At 37.8% G+C, this 23,128-nt stretch overlaps 4 protein-coding genes across 15 annotated transcripts in view; 3 read left to right on the forward strand and 1 right to left on the reverse strand.

Moving 5' to 3' along the window:
• The window catches only part of arvcfb (ARVCF delta catenin family member b), a 218,596-nt gene extending 215,365 nt beyond the window's left edge, over nucleotides 1-3,231 (forward strand). For 10 of the 12 annotated variants that reach the window (XM_057350777.1, XM_057350794.1, XM_057350814.1 and 7 more), the window contains 2 exons: nucleotides 1,025-1,137; nucleotides 2,543-3,231. In XM_057350777.1, the coding sequence (XP_057206760.1) occupies nucleotides 1,025-1,126 (102 nt within the window). In that variant the 3' untranslated portion in view covers nucleotides 1,127-1,137; nucleotides 2,543-3,231. The remainder of the gene's footprint in view (nucleotides 1-1,024; nucleotides 1,138-2,542) is intronic. The other 2 variants (XM_057350833.1, XM_057350842.1) reach the window with 1 other exon arrangement.
• A 2,252-nt stretch (nucleotides 3,232-5,483) lies between these two features.
• On the reverse strand, nucleotides 5,484-12,766 carry naaladl1 (N-acetylated alpha-linked acidic dipeptidase like 1). The gene is made up of 19 exons (XM_057321441.1): nucleotides 12,570-12,766; nucleotides 12,252-12,424; nucleotides 11,939-12,060; nucleotides 11,056-11,175; nucleotides 10,427-10,616; nucleotides 10,251-10,344; nucleotides 9,703-9,807; nucleotides 9,529-9,614; nucleotides 9,322-9,441; nucleotides 8,778-8,863; nucleotides 8,600-8,663; nucleotides 8,449-8,516; nucleotides 8,273-8,361; nucleotides 8,074-8,167; nucleotides 7,890-7,971; nucleotides 7,557-7,730; nucleotides 5,977-6,064; nucleotides 5,801-5,893; nucleotides 5,484-5,661 (listed from the first exon to the last, which is right to left on the reverse strand). Exons 1-19 carry the CDS (start codon nucleotides 12,764-12,766, stop codon nucleotides 5,484-5,486), a joined length of 2,223 nt encoding a protein of 740 aa, XP_057177424.1.
• A 1,080-nt stretch (nucleotides 12,767-13,846) lies between these two features.
• LOC130546282 (PWWP domain-containing DNA repair factor 3B-like) lies at nucleotides 13,847-15,419 on the forward strand. Its single transcript, XM_057321464.1, has 4 exons — nucleotides 13,847-13,912; nucleotides 14,707-14,908; nucleotides 15,092-15,180; nucleotides 15,280-15,419. Exons 2-4 carry the CDS (start codon nucleotides 14,813-14,815, stop codon nucleotides 15,338-15,340), a joined length of 246 nt encoding a protein of 81 aa, XP_057177447.1. The 5' UTR covers nucleotides 13,847-13,912; nucleotides 14,707-14,812; the 3' UTR covers nucleotides 15,341-15,419.
• A 1,119-nt stretch (nucleotides 15,420-16,538) lies between these two features.
• Nucleotides 16,539-23,002, forward strand: erap1b (endoplasmic reticulum aminopeptidase 1b). Its single transcript, XM_057321428.1, has 19 exons — nucleotides 16,539-16,792; nucleotides 17,189-17,713; nucleotides 17,818-17,956; nucleotides 18,086-18,220; nucleotides 18,381-18,501; nucleotides 19,428-19,582; nucleotides 19,673-19,786; nucleotides 19,863-19,994; nucleotides 20,078-20,209; nucleotides 20,332-20,415; nucleotides 20,520-20,677; nucleotides 20,789-20,868; nucleotides 21,026-21,209; nucleotides 21,324-21,480; nucleotides 21,572-21,756; nucleotides 21,900-22,061; nucleotides 22,138-22,278; nucleotides 22,362-22,443; nucleotides 22,579-23,002. Exons 2-19 carry the CDS (start codon nucleotides 17,214-17,216, stop codon nucleotides 22,747-22,749), a joined length of 2,832 nt encoding a protein of 943 aa, XP_057177411.1. The 5' UTR covers nucleotides 16,539-16,792; nucleotides 17,189-17,213; the 3' UTR covers nucleotides 22,750-23,002.
• The last annotated feature ends 126 nt before the right edge of the window (nucleotides 23,003-23,128 follow it).

The raw sequence follows: 23,128 nt of genomic DNA on the forward strand, positions 1-23,128 counted from the left end.
AGGTACAGGTAATGTGAAATTTGTATGAATTTTAGTACGGTTTGTGACAGTGATTATGTTAGGGGCATGGCATAATTATTGCTTTATATTGATTTACCTCAAATTCATACGAATCAGCCATCTCATAAAATAATTACAATTCCCTTGAGATCGCATTAAACATTTTGGCCAGATTCTGTATACAAGCTGATCGACCAGACTTTTTCCTATCAACCCCACGTCGCTCTTAAACAGATAATTTAATGTCAGCTTTATGATTTTACAGTCATTCATTTGGTGATGATTAAGATGCTGTGTGTCCTCTCCTCACATTGAAAGGACCGGCGTCTATACGAGAGGAAGGCTCGCTTATCAAGTGCCTTCTCTGAAAGGCTGCTTCAGTAGATTGAGTTCTTGTATTCCCTTTTGACTTATGGAGTCATCTCGTTTTATGAGCGATATCAGAGCCCAGCGTGATAGTGATTCACTTTACTGCGCATCTGCATTTGAATGAGGCCACACGGCATTCATAGATGATTGTGCTCGTGGACACGCTGCAGTATTGACGACTACATTTTTGCACCATCTGTAGTTCAACTCTGTGTTGTGACAGGGCTTTGCGTTTCGAATGCCAACTGCTAAATTTATTTAATAAGCTTTCCAAATACACATACATGGACGTCGTGGCAAATTTACATTTTTGTCACCGTTACTGTCAGTTTAACTGAACACACAGATATGTTTCTTATACGTTGTTTGAATGTTTGATGAACGGTTACGTTGCGCCCTGTTGGCACAGTTAAGGATCCCTGCTTGTACACTTGAATATAACCCCAACTGAAGTTTTCTTGTTTTCAGAATGGTTCTCTCCGCATTTAACAGTTCAGTTTTGCATGTGTCTTCTTAAATGACCTTTCACTTCTTTGATTTCTTTGTCTGTTTATTTTTCCCTGAGCTTCCTCATCGTGAGGACTAACTCTGGCTTTTACCTGTGTGTTTAAACTGTTGATTTTGCTGATTTTGAAACCCTCTCCCACCGCTGCAGAATGACACAAATAGGAAACACTATATCAGGAGCAACAGGCCAACTGTCAGTCTGGTGGATGCTTGTGATGTTAAACCTCAGCCTGTTGACTCCTGGGTCTAAATGCATGCATGGTAGGTCCTGTGTGTATCTTTTATCCTGTGCGAATGTTTTATTTGGGTGCTTTTGCGTTTGCTTGTCCTCTTCATAACGTAACACCCACCCTCCATTACTAATTGCCCGGCCTGACCCAGAGGATGCATTGTGTCAGTCACTATTCTGAGAAGTGCATGTTTGATCACAAATCACAAAAAAAGATCCTTTTATTTTCTCTAGTATGATTTTGTTTGTTTCAGAATGAATGTTTCCGTGCATGCAGGGGATAATAGGAGCTCAAAGAAAAATGATTTGCTTCGAAATCAATATTTTGGCATTATCTAGGCTTTGTTATTCCACAAAACTGAGTGCGGGTATTCTTTTCCATGCAACGAATGAGGTCAGACTATCCATACAATAACTTTGTTGTTCATTAGACTTTTCCCCATTTGTCTCAAATCTCATTTACACGTACACATAATCAAACCGACTCATTGAGACACATTTAAACTTGACAAAATACAGCAATGCATGCATTTGTATTACTGTGCGTTACTGTTAAAGGGGCAGTTCACCCCCCCAAAAAAATCTGTCATCATTTACTCGCCTTCGAGTTGTTTCAGATCTGTATAAATGTCTTTGTTCTGATGAACACAGAGAAACCGAACAGTTGTTGGACCCCATCGACTACCATGGTAGGAAAAATCACTTTATAATTTTTTTGTTCTGTTGAACACAAAAGAAGATATTTTGAAGAATGTAGGACAGCAAACAGCTCTTGGTTACCATTGTCATTTTTCCTATTATGGTAGTGAATGGGGTCCAAGAACTATTTGGTTACAAGCATTCCTCCAATATCTTTCTACGTGTTCAACAGAGCAAAGACATTTGTACAGATTTGGAACAATAGAGAGTGAGTAGGCCTGATTTATTTTTGGGTGAACTATCCCTTCAACACTCATTACCTTGTGGTAAGATAATATGCGTAGTTAAATGCTGAATTCTCTGGGTTGGCATTACCATCCTCGGTTTATTTTCACCCTCATGCTTGGCAAACAACTGCTCATCCTTACATTCTTCATCTCATATGTCTTATTAGGGTCGCCATCAGTGGCCATTAATGTGTAACATTAGATTATATTTAGACAAATATTATTAAAGTCTTCATTAGTTTTTCCATTCATGATTGAAAATGTCTTCAAGGTCTGATAAGTAATGAATACTTTTTATTAAAGCTATTGATGTGTAAATATCTGTTTGTACTGTAACTATCATTTCAACTTCATAACAATCATTTTTCATCAACATACTTTGCACACTTGGTAGACATCACTGTATTCTGTGACCACAATAGGAATATCTATCGTTCAACAGTCATTTTCATTCAAATGTCTGTGATGATGTCATCTGATGCCTTTGACTTTTCCACCCTCTCCGCTCCAGGCTTAGCTCGCAGCAGCGCTACATCTCTACCACACAAGGATTTCACGAGTCACCACTGCCATTAACCACAGAACTCACCGTGATGTGGACTCAGCTGAAGACTTTTGCCTAAAAAAAAGCGAGAGAAGGGAACTTTCATTCAACAGCCAAAATTTTGAGGTTTCTCAACGTGAAAAGATAAAAACCTATTTGGAAAAACTACCACTTCTCATATGTACATTCCCACTGGACGTATTGAACCCAGAACAGAGGATCTGCCGTCGTGGAGCTGGAATGATGGATTTGAGTGTACAGGAAGTGCTATAATGGACATGGACGTGTATTGAAAGGAATCGGAAAAGAGGATGTAAAAAGCATATTTTTATGTCAAAACAAAAAATATATATAATTTTGACTCTGTTATTTTTGTTGTATGTATCTGCCTGATTATTGTTTTGTTTGTGGATTTATGTTGACCCCAGAATTGCAGTGAGGTTTTTTCTTTCTGTAGAATTTTAATGAAGGTTTGGGTTTTCTGAAGTGATGGGCTGTTGTGAGCCATGAAGGAATCTTGAGAATGGAGTAAAATGAAGGTTTATTGTTATTTTCAATGGTGTGGGAGCACATAAGAAGTCTGGGGGTTCTATATTGAAATGCACGCTTTTGCGATTTCTATGTGCTGGCTTTATAAAGCAACTTTAAAGACATGATATCACTGTGTTCGTTTCTTCTCGCCGAGAACTGTACTTCAACAGCGGGGGTTTACCCAGCACACTGACATCTGCTTTTAGAGAAACTGAAAAGAGGGGAGCTGCTATGCTTTGACTCGGATTTGGTCGGCTGATCCTGTATTCCCCTTGGGATGGTGAACTGCAAAGGCATGCTGGGTAATACTGGCGCTTATCAGCTCTTGGTTTGGTGTCTTTAAGGAGTGATGAGAAAAAACGATTTGTTTATATATAGATTGTGAAATGAGGGATGGTAGGAGGATTCACTTGCTCCTGTTGTCATAAAAGTAGATTTTCAAAGCATTTTATATTTTTGTTGTTTTATAAATGTATATTACGGGAAGCAGTTCGCAATCTTCTTGATAGATCTTTGATAGACAGTTTGTTCAGACCACATTCAGTATTCCATAAAGCATGGCCATGTTTGTATAAAAAATAATATAATAAAAAGATAATCACTTTAGTTAAATGTGAATCAACGGCTGTAGAGTCACTGTCTATTTATATTTAGTTTTCTTTTAAATAAGCATATCTTCAGTGTTCTTTTTCAATTGAAAGACGTGATCAAATGATTCTTGAATCTGAATAGATTCTGCTCGGTTGCCAGATTGTGAGCATTCATCAGGAAAAACACGAGATGAGAAGAGGAATCAGGGATAGACACTTTTCATTTCACCTTGGGTGTGAGAAGTTATGCAAGACAAAAAATATGTCTCAAGAATGACAAAACAAGCATGACAATTGTTGTTTTCCGGTACAGTTTTATGTCATTGTTAATTGGATATTTCATTATAGACACTTATGGCAACTGAATCTGTTTTATGTATTCAAGACTTACAAATGGACATACCAAGAAGGAGGACAAATTATTTTGTGCATTTTTTTCAGGACAGTTTCCTCGTAATATGAGGCAAGCAGCATGTGTATCCGATACCATCATATTTCTGTAATGTGACTCTATATAACTCTCTATAGCAAGGTTTTTACCATAGTGTTTAACAGAGACTTCTAACAACAAAATAACTGTGTGTAATAATTTTTATGGTGAAAGATGAAAATGTTGTGTCGCGAACTTTAGCCTTGTGTAGTGGCATCATTCATTTCGACTATCCGTTCCTTACTGCCTTTTTGCAGAATACAACCAAAGGATTTTGGTATCGTGTAGTACAAGAGGTTCCCAGAGTGTGAATTTGCATCAGATTGTATATTTATAGAAAAACAGATGTTGAAATCAAGAGAAACCTGCCTGTAGATATCACTAACTCAAAACATCAGAATCCGTGTACAACTTTGGTAGCAGATGTGTTTGTAACTCTCATGTGCCTTAACCTTTTCCATGTTAGATGAACAAGATAAGTGTGTTTTATATGTTTTATTGGTTCCTAACTGTTCTCTCGCTCTCTTATTCTTATCTATCTCCTCCACTTTTTCTCTTTGCATACAAACACACACACACACACACACACACACACACACACAGATTTCCCCTCTGTCTCCTCCACTTTAACTCACTCTGTGTTCTCAATGTAGTCTAGACTGGTGGGTTTTGCCTTGTATTATTGTATTATAAACTTTTAAAAGAATGAGACAATTAAAAGGGTTTGATTACATAGTTGTTAATGCTTTCCTAGCGTGAAGAAAAATACCACAGTGACCGAATGTATTGTTAATTTTACTAATACCCAGAAGAGAGAATTGCTCTCGTTAAAGAATAATACAGGTTTGTAGAGTATCACTTTGGTGTGTTTTCAATAAACCATGCCTGAAAAGAGTATGTCTTGTGTGCTAAATGTTTTCTTTTGTATCCCAAATCCATCCAATCTACATTTTAGACAATGCTACTGTATTCACTCCATTAATGTATTCACTATGATTTGTTGTAGAAATAGTGCACTGGTAATAGTCCAAATGTAGTACAGTTTTTGTCATCCATACCGTAATTATGTCCATTTTTGAAGGGATAGTTCACCCAAAAACCTGTATGGCTTTCTTTCTAATGCAAAACACAAAATAAGATATTTTGAATGGTGGTACCCACTGACTTGCCAATAGTAGTGACTGGGTACCACTGTTGTTCGGTTGTCAACATTCTTCAAAATATCTTCTTTTGTGTTCTGCAGAAGATATTAAGTCATACAGGTTTAATAGGACAAGAGGGTGAGTAAATGATGAAGGAATTTTCATCCCTTTAAATTGTGGATGTTGCAAGCGCCCAGCCCAAATCTCATCTTGCATTAAATGACATCATCCAGCGTATGTGCAGCTCCCGCGATGGCCTGTGTGACAATAGATAAATGTTTATGAGCCTGTTCCCAATCTGCTTTCAGTCCCGTTCTCTCAGCCTTCTCCACTGCATCTGCTAGCCCGGGGAAGGTGGGCACCCCTGATGACCTCGAGGCCCATATGACATGCCTGTGTGATGCCACGGAGTGTTAGAAGTGCTCCGGCAATTACATCGAACAGGTGTGACAACAGCACGGGCAAATAGAGGGCGGTCAGGTAGAAGACTATTAGTATTCATAAGGGATGTTTTGAGAATGATGCTTCGTACCTGAAAGCGTATTTTTCTGGGAACGCTAACGGGTCGAGGAAAGCCCTGTCCAACAGCATGAGCTGATCATTAATTCTGCGTGCCTTCAGAGGCCTGTTGTTAAGATAGAAGTGTGAACATTGTGTTCATGCCATTGTGTTTACTGTACATGTTATAAACTGGTCACTGTAACTTACGTTTCTTTTGCAAGGTTAGAATCCCTGATCACAGCGTCCAGTTTTGTGGCTGCTTTGCGGAATAGCTGCACGGCGTTCTTTAAGGATTCTGGGTTTGAGAACAGTATTCTTACTATCCCATTACAATCCCTAATGTCATTTCTTAAGTTGTTCTTAAAGTGATGTTCAACCAAAAATGAACATTCTGTCATAATTTACTCACCCTCTTGTCATTTCAAACCTTTATGACGTTCTTTCTTCCGCAGAACACAAAAGAAGATATCTTGAAGAAAGTTGGTAACCAAACCGCACTGGCCCCCATTCACTTCTATTGTATCAACACACAACCAATGCAAGCGAATGGGGGCCAGTTAACAACATTCTTCAAAGTATCTTCTTTGGTGTTCCGTTGAAGAAAGTCATACAGGGTTGAAATGAGAAGAGGGCGAGTAAATGATGACAGAATCACTTTTACAATAACATGTTATCATTGCTCATTCAATTACAATGAGAAAAAATTCTCATTTCTCATAGTACATTATACAAAAGGCAAGGGTTTGAGTCCCTTAGTACACACATACTGATAAAATGTATACCTTGCATGCAATTTGCTACATGCATGAATGTAATATACAGGGCCCATCACTATTATTGTCACCCTTGGTAAATATGAGCAAAGAGGGCTGTAAAAATAAATCTGCATTGTTTCTCGTTTTGATCTTTTATTTTAATAAATATACAAAATTCCAACAATTCATTCAAGTAAAACATTTATAAGTGGGGGGAATATCACAATGTGAAAAAAATGTTTTCTCTAATACACCCTGGCCACAATTATTGGCACCCCTAGAAATTCTTATGAGTAAAATAGCTACCAAGTATATTCCCATAAATACTTAAATTTTCTGAGCACACCAAGGTGACTAGAAACATGATGTTGTCCAGTCATGACTACTTGTTTCACACGAGAATAATATTAAGCAACACAAAGCCCAAACCCCCTTAATCATTCATCACAATGGGTAAAACCAAAGAATATAGTTCTGATGAGCAGCAAAAGATTGTTGAGCTACACAAAATAGAAAGTGGGTTTAAAAGGAAATGGTTGAAACAATCAAAATTCCCATTTCCAACATCCGGGCAATAATTAAGACGTTTTAATGGACTGGAGATGTTGTCCCAGTTCCCTGACCTGAACCCTATAGAAAATGAGTGGGATGAACTGAAGAAGAGGGAGCACCAACATTTGAAGGATCTGGAGAAATTCTTTAAGGAGGAATGGACTCGGTTCTCAAACCTCATCAGACTGAAAAGAAAACACCCAGAGGTGTTTTTCTTATAAATTGAGGTTGCGGGGTGTATTAAATACAAGGGTGCCAATAATTGTGGCCAACATGTATGGAAGAATTTTTTTTGAATATAATGTGATATTCCCCCTACTTCAAATTGTTTTACTTCAATGAAATGTTGGAATTTTGTAGATGTTTTAAATAAAAGATCAAAACGAGAAACAATGCAGATTTATTTTTACAGCCGCCTTTGCTCATATTTACCAAGGGTGCCAATAATAGTGGAGGGCACTGTAAATGTTATTCGCTCACCCATAGAGATTCCATTATTTGCGAGTTTGGCTTCAAAGGCTTTCACAGCCTCATCTAGATACTGCTCCAGACTTTCTGCATAGTCACTGCAGTTTAAAGGCAACAGAAGACTGTCAGCCAATCTCACCAGCACGTTCCCTGCTGTCCTGGCTACCGCCTGGTGACTCGTGAAGCCTGCACAATGTAAAATCATTTGAATTTAATATCAAGCAGATGAGAAAAAGGCACGCTGTAATATTGAAAGAGGGGTTACACTAGTTCAGCGCTACAATAAAACAAAGCTGAATCAAATTAATATATTTTTCCCTGACGAAACCTTGCTATTCAGTTCACCTGGATCAATGTATTTAGATGAATAATCAAAGGTGTCATAAGCCGTGTGATAGGCAGGGTAGATGCGCGCTTTTGTCTGGCTCTGAAATATATGATTGAAAATATGTTGTTATTATTACATAAATTGAGGATTTAGAGTTTTGGTTGTGTTTATAAATAGGCAAGAGTAAAAAGACCCACGTACCCGGTCGTAGTAATAGGAAATGTCCATTGAAGTTATTCCTAGGTAGTGAATAAAAGGAGCATAATCACTTCCTGCTCCTGTCAAGAACCCCACACTGCACATACAATAAACATCTATAAGAAGTCATTTATTATGGGTGTTATAATAATAATTCTGCTAACGGCAGATCTTAACTAAGAGTAACGTGAGCATACAGTACTTTGGTATAAGGCCGTAATTGGGGCTGGACCGGTTGTAATATTTTATCCAGTTGTCATAGACCGATGCTGTGGTTCCAGGTGCCCGTACCTAAAAGTGTATGACTCATCAAAGCCTTATAAAGAAACACAAATGTCATCCTTTAAGAAAGTGAGTGGTACGGGACTCAATCCTCACCTGTTTGGATGCTGTAAACATCACACCCTGTGTTGATGGGGATCCAGAGGCCCTCAGAGTGGCATTAGCTGTGATGGATAGAGAACACTTGACATTTCAGCTAAAACGAGTTTCCTCTTGGTGAAGCTTCTGAAAAAATATCAACTAGTACCGAACACTGAGATATCCACGTTGATGTAGGCCACAGTGCGTTCGCTCAGCTTACTGAAGTATTCCTGAGGGTGGAGGGTATTGCACATGTTAGTAAATGTGCCAGTACAGTTAATGATCTTCCACTGGCACTGGTGTTTTATTAAGCCACCTCTGTGTGATAATATTTATCAACCCACCTCTGTGTATTCTGCCGATCCAATAAGGCCAAACTCTTCAGCTCCCCAGCTGCCAAAGATGATGGACCGCCGAGGTCTCCATTTCCCTTTCAGATAGAGAATGACATTACAGTGATATTTGATTTGGTCTATCATTCATTTCGACTTTCATCACGTCACTGTCATTTGTCTCCGCTAAAATGATTTAGACAACTTTACAGATCAAGTAACACACATTTGTATAAGGCAGATATGAATCTAAATATACATTCTTTTTCTTATTTAAATCTAGAAATCTTTATTGACTGCTGCCAGAATAAACTGTACAATGACAGAGATTCAAAAAGGGGGACTCCAGTTGGGGATATTTTATATTTTTAACCATAGATGCAACAAAAAATCCATCAGATTTATGAAATTTGCATAGAGTTCAGAAGCTGTTACATGGATAAAAGATGGAACTCCATTCCGGTTAAAAATTGACTCCATGGCCTCCTGAGTCCCCCTGAGTACCGGCCTTGCATACAACATTAGAGCAGCTCATTTGGTTGTTATGACACCTCACCTTCCTTCACCATTGTCCCCAGCACTCTGGTGATCTCTAGCATCACTGCTGTCCCACTGCTGGGGTCAATGGCTCCATGCACCCAGCTATCTCTGTGGTTCCCATAAATCACATATCTGTCTAAACATCACACACATAAACAGACTTTAGAAATATATTAAGTTAAGCAAACACCAGTCATGGCTTATTATGACACACAATACCTACCTGGCTCCACACTGCCTCGAATTATTCCCATAACATTCGCTGAAGGTTTTATCTCCTCACTGTTGTAAATGCTCAACTGCACATCGCTGACAGACGAAATAAGTCTTTATATTCTAACACACAGTCATACTTTATGTATAATGCCTTTTCAGTGCGAGATGCAGATTTTCATACCTGCTGTTAAAGTGAGATGTGGATTTGAACCCTGGTCCACCAAACTTGTATGTGCAGTTGAATCCTCCTTGCCATGCATCAGGGGCGTCAGTCCCATCAAGCTCACTGTCACATAAAAAAGACTGTCAGAATTGAAAGCACGTTACTATGAAAATACAAACTGTATTTTCACCCCCCCCCCAAAAAAGTGTCATCATTTACTCACCCTCTTGTCATTTCAAACCTGTATGAATTTCAGTCTTCTGCAGAACACAAAAGAAGATATTTTGAAGAATGTTGTTAACTGGCACCCATTGACTTGTATTGGTTTTGTGTCCATACAATAGAAGTGAATGAGTGCTGGCGCTGTTCTATTACCAAGTTTCTTCAAAATATCTTTTTGTGTTCTGTTTGAAATGACAAGAGGGTGAGTAAATGATGACAGAATTTTCATTTTTGGATGAATAATCACTTTAACAGAGCTTGGTCCAAAAAAAATACAAAATTAAAGTTCCAACAAAGTGTGTCATTCAAAAAGTCTAAAGATATTTTTAAACGATTCCACTCACCAGATTAATGCATAGGCATCCTCAAACCCTATTGGTTGTGTCGGAATTGGTGGGATGCCTCTTATTTTTTCCTTAGGAATTCTGTAGGTGTCCTCTACAAACACAATTACATACATTGTTGTTTTTATATCTCACATGTATCCTATGTGTTTATAAAAAAAAATATCACTAGTTACCCTTCGCAGCTAGATAAGGTGTCAACAAGTCCCCAAAGTCAATGTTGTATGAGCCTCGCTCCACACCGGAGGGCGGGAGATACCAGGAGTGAGGGAAAGTTTTACTTTCATCTGAGATGCCATCATTTATGTCATTTGGATCTGTATAGACCAGCACCCCGACAACTCCAAACTTCTCTGCATTGATGGCCTGTTTAGTGATGTCATAGTGAGGAAAGCACAAATGTTATAATGTGTCATCAAACTTCAAAACTGATGATTTCTTCTTTAAAGTGATAGTTCACCTAAAATTTTTAATTCTGTCATCATTAACTCACCCTCAGGTTGTTCCAAGCCTGTATACATTTTTTTTGTTCTGCAAATCACAAAGAAAGATATTTGGAGGAATGTCAGTTACTAAACAGATCTCATCCCTTACTGCCATAGTAGGGAAAATAAATACTATGGGAGTCAATGGGTGATGAGATCTGTTAGGTTACTGACATTCTTCCAAATATCTTCCTTTGTGTTCATCAGGACAAAGAATTTTATACAGGCTTGGAACAATCATTGTATATAATGACATAATTTTATTTTTAGGGTGAACTATCCCTTTAATGTTTCCAAAAATAAAATCTCATCATTCTCACTTTCCCAGATCTTCCTTCTCCTCCATATCTGGTGATGGCGATGGTTCCTCTCAGATCCACTGTTGCGTTTAACAGCGCGTAGTCACTCATTTTACCTTGGTTTGCATACACAAGCTTTCCCTGCATATAAAACACTAACTAGTCGGTTTTCAAAACCATATGAACATATACAGTTGCAGCTATTTACTTTCCTTCAGCCATATCTCTAATATGTCTAAAATGACATAATCTTATCAGCTTTTGATCAAACAAGTGAAATAAAGATATGATATAACACCAAGTTATTTTTTATTAACAAGTCAACAGCGGGACATCAATAGGAGAAGACATAACTATCTATCAGGAGACTTTATTGCGGTGTCATATGGTATGATAGCCCCAAAGGTTAGCGCTCAGTCAGTTTTGTCCATAAAAGTCAATAAGACATACTTTTATAGTCTGTGACTCCTGACATTGTTTTTATGTCTTGTTTAGCCGTTTTGCTGTTTCGAAGGTCATTATTCAATTCAATTCAATTCAATTTTATTTCTATATCGATTTTCACAATGTGCATTGTTCCAAAGCCGCTTTACAGGAGAAAATAAGAAAAACACAAAAAAGGTAAAACACAGCACAGTGCATGGTGTTTATATAACAAGAAAGATCATTGGAGTAAATAATATCTAATAAATGCAGTCTCCCGGTGGTTTATTTAGCATATTATGCATTAACTGAAAGCTTGGCTGAAAAGATGTGTCTTTAAATGACATAATATTATTATGTCATAGTGACATCATCAGAATAAACAAAATGCTAAATATTAGAATAAATTACATTAGTTAATAATAATATTTAAATGTTCATGAGATATTAATTGTATAAAGTGATGTATGAGGATGGGAACCTTGGCGTGTCCTGCTGGAGAATATGCCGCGTAAGGCTGTACCACCTCTGGGTCGTTCTGCTCTGGGTAGTACGCTTTCTCTCTCTCTCTTACAGTGAACAGAACCTTGTCACTGGGATCAACTAGTTAAAAAAATAAATCAGAAAAATCTCTTATAAAATAATGTAATCATATCAGTGATTGTTAAATCATTCAGTATGTCTGTATTAGCCAGCAAAAGTGGAGTCCACGGGCTGTACTGACAATAATTCAGTATTAAAAGTACAGTACTGTTATTCATAGCATGCATGCATACATATAGCATGCATCTTACCAACAGTGACTTTGTTAGGGTTAGCTTTGTTTGGGAATGACAGATACACATTGTAGTCCTCTCTCCATGCATTGTCCAAGCCTGTTTTTGGGTCCCGCCATCTCTTCAACATAAACTCCACTGTTGCCTCATCTCCAGGGGTTGTAGCCATGTGAGGAACCTTGGTCAGTTCCCTTTGGATAAAGGAGCCAGAAGTGAGGTGTATAAACTATAAACGAGTATATAAACTTTCAAATAGGTATGCATTACTCTTCATCTAGAATCAACAATTAATTCAATAGATTTTTGGTCATGCACTCATCAGTATAAATAAATCACCTGAGGTTCTCTTGAATTTGAATGTTGTCCAGTTCCTCAAGTAGTTTTGTAATAATCCCTTCGTCCACATCCTGGGATGCATCGTGGACCCACTCTGGTTCAGACGTGCCCTTGTTAATGGCGAAGTGACCAAGGAGGATTCCCACTGTAAACGCCACTGCTCCTATGAGGAGTCCCAACAAAACCTGCTTAAGCATAATGTTTGTATCTCAGAGATCTGAAAGCACAGTCCTAGGGCTACTAGTGAGGATCTGAAAGTGACACTTAACTCTATCCTCCTCTTTAGGCTGTAAAGAGAATCTAATGACCATAGTGTAAAGATTTTAAATGGTTGTCCAAAATTCCAAGACCTGATAAGAGATACTCAAGCCATAAAGTTTATTCATTAATGATGTCTTTGAACTGTCAATATTGCACTTTATCTTCTTTCAGGCACAGAAAGAGATTGTAAAATACATGTTATAAACACTAACACATCACACATACATATCAATGCACACTGAGGTTATGAACGTGAGTTTATTGAGTCACTATTTATGACGCCCACAAAAGTTATATCACCTAAAAGACATTGAGGCAAATTTAAAACAAGAATCTATATGGCAATTTCTAGGAAAAAGTAACAAATTGTACTTGAAACTCTTCAAATGATGTCAATTTTTTCTTTTCGACAAATAAGAGAAAGGGCCTTAACCTTTAAAAGCTGTTGTCAACCTCAGGGATCGAACTAAACTGTGTTGTCTTGTCTTATCATAAAAGTATTTCATGTAAAACCATGATTTTATATATTGATTTTACACTGAGTTAAATAACCAAATTTTGTAAATACTAGAAAATGTTTTAATTCGTGTATATTTTCCCAGTGTGATCTTTTTTGATCTTTTTCACGTTGTTGATCATTTTTATGAAGTAATGTTAATAAAAATGAACGTCCCAGTGCATAACAGCATGTTTTATTTGCTGGTATTATTTTCAGGTGAGTGAAGATTAGAAGCCATTGCCTACATATTACATTAATGAGTATCACTAATGTCAGAAGAACCTTCAGTAATACTGTAATTCTGGAACCAAGCCTGCCCCACAATCATTAGCATACAGAATTTTCCACCAAAACATCCAGACAGACTTTCGAAAGTCAAAAATTATTTTCCCTCAAGTGTTTGTCATTTCTTTGCCATCAAATATCTGGCAGAGAGACCCAGTCGAGAAGGGGGAGTCTGCAGACCTGGAGCAGGCAGTTTTACGCCCGTTTTTACTTATTTGTCCAGTAGGGGGAACTGTACATTAAGAACCACCAGAACAGACCTAAGAACAGATAACTTCATCGTCCATCACGAGTTATGGTAAATAAACGTTTTCAGGCAATCGTCCAACATGTATAGTTTTAAATGATTCATTGATATCGATATGAATTCATTTCAACATCTAAAAAGATATGTACGGTATGTGTAATTTACACTCAAAGACAATAAAATGTATACTTATTGACCAGGTCGATGTTCTGTCTGGATCAACCTTAGCTAACCACTCGATATCTCTTACTCGTTTTCATAATTATTTTCTTTTTCATATTATTTTGTTGTCTGTCTCTATGTGATGGCCTTTTCTGGTAACATATTCTTCTGACCCTGTTTACTTGCATTAATACATAACGTTACTACTACAGTAGGCTTATTTGTAAACCATTTCAATTTAGCTGCCACATACTAAAGTTATTAATTATTTTAAGTCGTTACAACTTCCTTCAAAATGGAGAGCCCCATATTCAGAACTAACAATTAATCTCAGGTGAGAACATCACAGTCAACATAATAATTAGCCAGCAAACAATTTTCTGTGTACTTAATATGTATTAAGAAAACAAAAGATCAATAATCGAGCACCAACAACCACAAACATGTTCAAAATCAAATTGAAAACTTTATTCCCATATGGAATAAAAGAAATGATCATATTATGTAATGTACGTTATTGATCTCATCTGTAATAATACTTGGAAATAATAAAAATGTGTTCAAGAATGCATTTTACATATTTACTGCACTTTTAACCAATAGCTTGTCTAATAAATACATAAATGACTTACAGAGACATATGTGGCAATGTTTTAATGACATCATCAATTTTCTTTGCACAGTCCATCATCAGTGGCCAAAAGAAATCAAAGTGGCTTGACATATTTTGCAATCCTTCTGCCAAGACCATGCTTGTGCCTTTATACGTTGACAATTGGGACCAAATTGATGACCTACTTTCACCTCACTTCATTTCTGGACAGAACACCCACACAGACTCACAGTGACACGATCAAGTTTATTATGGATGTCCTTTTTCCAGAGGTGGGTCCTGTGTTAGCTGTGCTCCTCAGATTTATTTTGTAATTGCTTTAAAACAAATGTTTTGGTTAATGTAGAAAGGACACTCAGTTTTGTTGTACAAAAAATTAAAAAATAATTTTGATACTGAAATGATACTACTTGTTTGGGGTGTGACCCATCTTGACTTAACTCTTTCTTTGATAGTCCATCATCTGTTCCCTTGCTGGTTTGGAAAATCTCACCATGCTGGAGGCTGAGGAGGAATTTCTACAAGGGCCTGTCTTTGACGTAAGGTATGTGAGGATGCTATAAAGGAGAAATGGTCAAGCATGACATCCTGCCATTATTTCCAATAACAATTTTGTCTACAACTTTAAACTTTCTTTTATCAGTGAGCGGGAGCAGTTTGACAGGAGGATTAAGAACATTTTGAAGAAGAGTGGCAACCCATAGGAGTCATTATCGAGAGCCATCCTATAATGATCATCAATCCTGTTTTTGATAATGGTCTTAATAAATAATGTTGTTCACAAGAAACTTGTCACTTTTTTCTTCAGAAGCTTAGAAATTTCTTCATGAAATAGTATGCAGGACACTGTTCTAAATGCAGGGCAGATATTTAATTGATGTTTCATATGATTGCACTTAATGTCTTATGGGCTAAATATGGTTAATATTTCAATGTAACTTTGCCTATACATTCACAACAAACACTCAAGTCTTCTGTATATTTGTATATTACTAGGCCACAGTAGATTATATATTATTGTTGTACTGTGCATCTGATCCAACTGTATTATTATTAATTTTTCAATTCACGAAAACACTAAATTGCAGTTGCAATTGCAAATCAATTGTCTCCTGTAAGCTATGTATTAAGACCGTTAATAGATATCTACAAATATTTAAACCTGTTCTGCATATCGTTAGTTAAGCTATGGTTTCTGTAGTAAGATTGGTTTTGCCAAAAGTCACCAATACAACAACAACAAAAAACATTGTTACTACACTTTTACCATAGTTAATTTTCACTGGTCCAGAAGCACTTTCACTTTCAGTTTCAGTTTAGTTTATTTATTTACTTTTAATCTTACACATACATAATTACATTTTTGTTTAACAGTTTGATTCGGTTACAAATATTTTATTTTGTCGTTCAACTCCTCTTACTGGACTAATGAGGAACAACAGGGGTGTAAAACTGCCTGCTCCAGGTCTGCAGACTCCCCATATAGACTCAGTCAACTGTTTGACTTGTCTGCTAGTCTGCCAAAAACTGTAAAAAAATCATGATAAAATATTTTTTAGAATAAAGACAAGTAGACAAAGCAGGGTCCCCATATTATATATTGAAGATAACTGACTTTATAAAACTGTTTTCAAGCTTATATATATATATATATACTGTATATAGCATATTATCCATACATTTATACATGCTTTAAAGAGCCATGTAAAACAAATATTTTGTACTTATTCCTCTTGAGAAAATGAGTTGTAAACTAGCCACGTTCATTTGATTACAATACTAACAGTTTATTTGTGCCTGAGAAGAAGCTAAATGTGTCTGCTTTCGTCTTATAACGTTATTTCGTGCAATGAAAATATGTGAGAGAGTGGGGGGCTTTCTGCGAAAGATTTGGCAACAACAGCATGCACGTTCGCTTGCACACATGGTAATATACATGGTGCAAATTGCAGCTGATATTTATACTGGGAAAATGTCCACCAGTCCTAATACTCAACCAACATACTTATTAAAGCGCTTTTATTTTAAATACTTCCCATGATGCAAATGTTAAAGAATTTCATTTTCACTTTCACATTCGTTGAAAGTGCTCATTTTGCCGTCCCCAATCCCATACAGCTGGATTTTTTAACAGATCGAGGATTCCAACTAAAATCGTAAGTGTTTCTATGATATACAAATGAAACTAGCGTTAACTTACTCGTTGTCTCTTGCACTTGATAATACGCCGTAGGTGAGTTGTGCTTACTGTATTGCACGCGATCTCATGACGTTTCAGTTTAAATAATGAATATTAAACGGAACGTTGGTGTTGTGCAGTACATAACTGTCACCACTCCAAATGTAAAATATCATTACATGTACAAGAAATTTGATTTAAAAACACACGGTTCATGACTTCCTGCTCACTCGTATCTGTATGAGAACATGCAGTGTCATTGCTCGACATTAGTGCTACTGCTTACCTGCCTTTCACTAAAACCGATTTTAGTCTTCCTTTAAAGTAATCTCTGTTTTGTAACGCACAATGTTTTCCTTTCCCATTTGCACAGCTCTCCCAAGTAATACTGGACCGCCATGATGCGTTTTGTTCTGTTTGTGAGTCTCTTAGTCCTGCTGCCCACTCACTTGTGGGCAACAGTCACTGGACTCAACGAAGATCCCACTTCATTTCCCACATCATCCAACGGAGAAGCATTTCCCTGGAACAGAATGAGATTACCTGACACAGTTACCCCCCTTCATTACAATCTTCTTATCCACCCCAACCTCACCAGTTTAGACTTCACAGGATTTGTGCAGATCAAAATTGAGGTCCATCAAGACACCAAGACCATCATATTGCACAGCAGAGATATTCAGATCTCAAATGCAAGGCTTCTGCATTCAGACAGGGGTTACGTGCAGCCCCTAAAAGTGCAAGAGTACCCTTTCTACCAGCAGATTGCTCTTATATCTCATGATTTGTTGAAGACCGGCAATGTTTATGTAATTCAGCTGATGTTTGCCGCCAACCTTTCTGAGAGCTTCCATGGATTTTACAAAAGCACATACCGCACCAGCAAGGGAGAAACTAGGTAAGGGAGCGTTTTTCTAAGAGTGTATGATTTTTATTTGGCCGTAATGTGTGATCTACTTTGGATATAAGTTATATTTGACGTTGTGATGTTTTAATTCCCAGGGTCTTGGCTTCCACCCAGTTTGAGCCAACTAGTGCCCGAGCAGCATTTCCCTGTTTTGATGAACCTGCTTTCAAAGCCAATTTTTCTGTGCGGATTCGCAGAGAAGCAAAGCACATTTCCCTCTCAAACATGCCTAAGGTGCTGCCTGAGATACTGAGATATCAGCTGAAATCTTGAATAAATCATAATACAGTATGTGTATGTACTATTTATTTGCCATGAGAGAAACTTTAAAGTCTGTTTAGACAACTCTTCTCTTTATTTCAGCTGAGAACATTAGACCTTCCACATGGTCTGTTTGAGGACCAGTTTGATGAGACTGTAAAGATGAGCACATACTTGGTGGCTTTCATTGTCTCCGACTTTCTCTCCATTAGCAAGACCAGTCAGCATGGAGTCCAGGTTAGAACGCAGTCCGTATGCATTTGGTTACCTTACATGTGAAGCTAAAGCCCCTGATATATGTAATTGGATGTCTACTGTATGATATCACACATTTTTCACCGTACTCTGAATGAATTTATCATGATGTCCACAATATTGTTTACTGGTGTGAATTCAGATTTCAGTGTATGCAGTGCCAGAGAAGATAGACCAAGCAGAGTTTGCCCTGGATTCTGCAGTGAGGCTGCTTGACTTCTATGATGACTACTTTGATATTCCCTACCCTCTGCCCAAACAGGGTACAGTAGATACTTGCACATTCTATTATTTTAGTACTTCATCGTTTGATGATCTTGGAGTGTCATAGTTTTTTTCAGGGACCAAACCATGTTTTAATTTGTTGGTAGCCTAAGTAAATGCCGTTTATTAAAAATGGGTTGGGAAATTCCAGCGTCATGTATGCAACATTTTCAGTCAAAACATCTCAGAGAATGCATTTATTACCAATATATTAAATCATCTGTTTATATTTGTCTAAATTACTGATGATAGCAATGCCCAGACATCAGAAAATATCAGTCTATACACGTTTTCTATTTTAAAAGAGGGGAAAATTCATGCGTTGTGGGTGTGACTAAAAAGGACGCACGTTTTTGAGAGACAACATACTTTGTAGTACAAACCCAACAATTGACAAACCAGAAGCAATAATACTCAACAAATGGAGAAGAGATGGCTCTTTATAGAACGCAAAATAGTTATTTTCATTTTCAAATGCCCGTTTGTAAGAAATATGGACTGCTATGGATGTGACGGTGCACTTACCGAACTACGGAAAATCATGGTTTTAAAAACACATACGCACACACACATACACACACTCAAAAATCCTTAAAAAAAACTTGAAGGGAGACTTCACAAGGGTATTTAAATCACCAGTAACATTGAATGGATCCTGAATGGAATTGCATGGTTCTGTAATTCTTTCACCATCTTTTTGTGGTTTACTGAATAGTCATTTTTCAGTGTGACAGATGAATTATTAAACATGCAAATATTGTACATAGTCTCTTATGTAATGCAAGCGAATACAATATCAATTATACAATAGTTAGAAATGCTGCTTAAATGCCGCTTAGTTTAATCAAATGTGTCTAATTGCCAATATCTAAAATCCATAAATCTTAAAATTTCCTTCATTAATGTATATTAACCTGCTCCATAGACCTTGCAGCTATCCCAGACTTCCAGTCAGGAGCGATGGAGAATTGGGGTCTGACCACGTATCGTGAATCAGGTCTTCTCTTTGATCCAGAAAAATCCTCTGCTTCAGACAAGCTGGGCATCACTATGATCATCGCTCATGAACTGGCCCATCAGGTGAACCCGTGATGTCATTTACCTACTCAGGGTATCATGGGATGAATACTACTGATGTTAATTGTTTATTCTGCTGTCTGTTTTGGTTAGTGGTTTGGTAACCTGGTGACCATGCAGTGGTGGAATGATCTGTGGCTGAATGAAGGTTTTGCCAAGTTCATGGAGTTTGTTTCTGTTAACATTACCAATCCTGAACTGCAAGTTGTAAGTACTCGTGTGTTGTAAAAGTGGATGCTTATTGAAGATCTGTGCTAACAGAAACGACAAATTTGTGCTACAGGAGGATTATTTCATGGCGAAGTGTTTTGAGGCTATGGAGGTAGATGCTTTAAGCTCCTCTCATCCAGTGTCCACGCCGGTTGAGAACCCAGCTCAGATACAGGAGATGTTTGATGATGTATCATATGAGAAGGTGCCTAAAAAGCCTTTCTGAATTCTGAAGATTTTTTGCTAACTTCCTAACTTTTTTATTGAAAGTTGTGAGTGTCATTTCAGGGGGCTTGTATCCTGAACATGCTGAGAGAGTTTCTGACCCCAGAAGCTTTTAAATCAGGAATTGTTAGATACCTGAAACGCTACAGCTACAAGAACACAGTCAACAGTGATCTGTGGGAAAGTCTGACCAATGTGAGTAATTTTTTACTTTTTTAAGCGTACAAGATAAACCTCTACCAAATGTCTCGTGATTACATTTTGCTTGTGTTTCTCCATGTGCTGTCTGTTGACAGTTTTCTATTTTTCTGTTATAGGTCTGCGAGTCTGATGGTCTGGATGAGACCAGACTGAAGGGTGATAAGTCCTGTCGACGAACTGGCTCAAACTCTGGAGCCTCTGTAAATTAGATTGTTACATCATTGGTCTAAATAAACATATTTTAAATAATAAAAGAGCAAATATTCAATTAAGAAGCACTTTCTGGGTGTGCTCTGTCTGTTAGAAATGGCAGTCTGAGGATGAGCTGGATGTCAAAGCTATGATGGAGACTTGGACATTGCAGGAGGGCTTTCCAATTGTTACGGTGGAGGTCAAAGGTCGTGAAGTCAGACTCAGTCAGGAGCGTTACCTTAAGAGTGATGACCCCACTCAGACGTCTAGGTTAATATCAAATATCTACATTCAGATTTTTTTTAATAATTAGTCAGATTTTTGGCCTGTTGCATTGTTCGTTTAGCTAGATCTTTGGTTCTCGATCTTTTATGAATACAGCTTCCTTTGGCAAGTTCCATTGACTTACATTTCCAGCGGCTCAACCACAGTGCAACGCTTCCTGCTTAAGACCAAGACAGGTGTGTGGTAATATGCTCAGATTTACAATGCTTACAGTGGATTCAATATATACTTTTTTATCAGTCATTTTTGCATTGATAACACAATGCTTTACCAATTGAGCTACATGAAGACTAGAACAATGAAAACACTGTTGTATGATTCGTCCACATACAGATGTGCTGTATCTGCCAGAGGAGGTGGACTGGATCAAGTTTAACGTGGACATGAGTGGATATTACATCGTACATTATGAAGGTTCTGGTTGGGATGATCTCATCGCGCTGCTCAAACATAATCACACAACGCTCACCAGCAATGATCGGACCAGTCTGATAAACACTGCCTTCCAGCTGGTCAGGTCAGTCATACACATATTGATCATATTGGTCAGTGTTGAGGAAATGTATCTAGTAGAAAATTAAGACTTTGAGCACTTAACACTACTATCGTCTCTCACATGTGTTCGGGACAGTGTTGGTAAGCTCCCGTTGGATAAGGCTTTAGATCTGACCCTGTATCTAAGCAAGGAGACAGAGATTATGCCAGTGACCCAGGGCTTCAGTGAACTTGTGCCTCTCTACAAACTGATGGAGAAAAGAGACATGGTGGAGCTGGATAACCAGATGAAGGTCAAACATAAAACCAAAACCATGATATATTTAGAATCCCACACAAGTTCTGTCTGTGCCCAAAATCTCAATGTAATTGATCTTGCTCCAGGGTTACATTCTGCAGTTGTTCAGGAATCTCATAGACCAGCAGTCGTGGACGGATGATGGCTCTGTGTCTCAGAGGATGTTGCGGAGCTACCTTCTCCTGTTTGCCTGCGTGCGTGGTCATCCACCTTGTGTAAGCACCGCTACCCAGCTCTTCAACAAGTGGAAGGAGTCAGATGGAAAAATGAGGTTAGCAGTCAACTTTAGAGATGGATGCTTGAACTCACTGTGTGTCTTTTTTTTCAGTTTCTAGTCATCTGAACTTGTTTTAAAATAGTGAACTTACTTTGCTCAATATGCTTTCGCCCCATTGTGGTACTTTCGTTTTTCAGTCTTCCCAATGATGTCACCATGGCTGTGTTTTCGGTCGGTGCCCGGACTGAAGAGGGTTGGGACTTCTTGTTTGAGAAGTACAAGGAGTCTATGTACATCTCCATAAAAAGCAGGATCAAAATGGCACTCACGACCAGTCCTCTCGATCACAAGTTAAAATGGTAAGGCATTCTGCTTTACGTTATCTTAATGGTAAAAGATAAATTGCATATTATTTCATGTTCTTATTTCTCTCAGGATGATGGAACAGAGTCTGGTGGGAGAGCTGATAAAAACTCAAGATCTGCCGTATGTTGTGACCTCAGTCAGTAAGAATCCTAAAGCCTTCAAACACGCATGGGACTTTTTGAGAGCCAATTGGGACTCCCTGATTAAGAAGTGAGATACTTGTTTCTTTATGCACACACTATTGAGATGTTGTTGGCAGTTATTTTAAGTTCTCCATGTACTTTGGTTTTTAGGTTTGATCTTGGCTCACACTCCATAGCTCACATGGTAGTAGGCGTGACCAATCAGTATTCAACCAGAGAAATGCTGGCTGATGTAAGTCTGTTGAATCAAACCGGTCATCAGGAGCTGTTTTAACAAGAAAAATGTTCTCTTAAGCCAATAACTTAAGTAATGAATCTTTATGTTGTCAAAATTTTTGTCGTTTAACGTGTACCTCTGGTCTGTCAGGTTCGGGGTTTCTTTGGTTCCCTTCGGGCTGAAACGGGAGCAGAACTGAGGTGCATACAGCAGGCTGTAGAGAACATTGAAGAGAACATTCGCTGGATGGACAAGAACCTTCCACTACTGCAGGCCTGGCTGCACAGACACTTTGATCAGCTCAAAAATACAGAGTTTTGAAGTTCTTTACACATAAGCTAATCATAGCTGGGCCGTAGGTATATAAATTTGACGTCAAAATTTTGATGCGTGTTGTTGGTGGGCTGCTAGTGTGTGAAATTTACATGAGTTTCAATTTGTGGAATATTGGGTAAATTAGTTTGGAGTAGATATAGAACATATTTTAAAGGTCAAATTCAGTCCCCAGGCAATTTTTTTATTTTTTCTTTAATTGGAACGATATTTTTTGTCCTTAAAATAAAACTTTTTAATTGACTTGAAATAACTGGTTTAGCATGAATTGTTTACATTTTGCTATTATGAGCCATGCAATTTGGTATTATTCTGTTTTTTATTGAAAACTTTCTTAGGTACTTGGTCATCAGCAACTAACAAAAGT

The sequence above is a fragment of the Triplophysa rosa genome, linkage group LG2 (assembly GCF_024868665.1).
Source record: "Triplophysa rosa linkage group LG2, Trosa_1v2, whole genome shotgun sequence".
NCBI classification, from domain to species: domain Eukaryota; kingdom Metazoa; phylum Chordata; class Actinopteri; order Cypriniformes; family Nemacheilidae; genus Triplophysa; species Triplophysa rosa.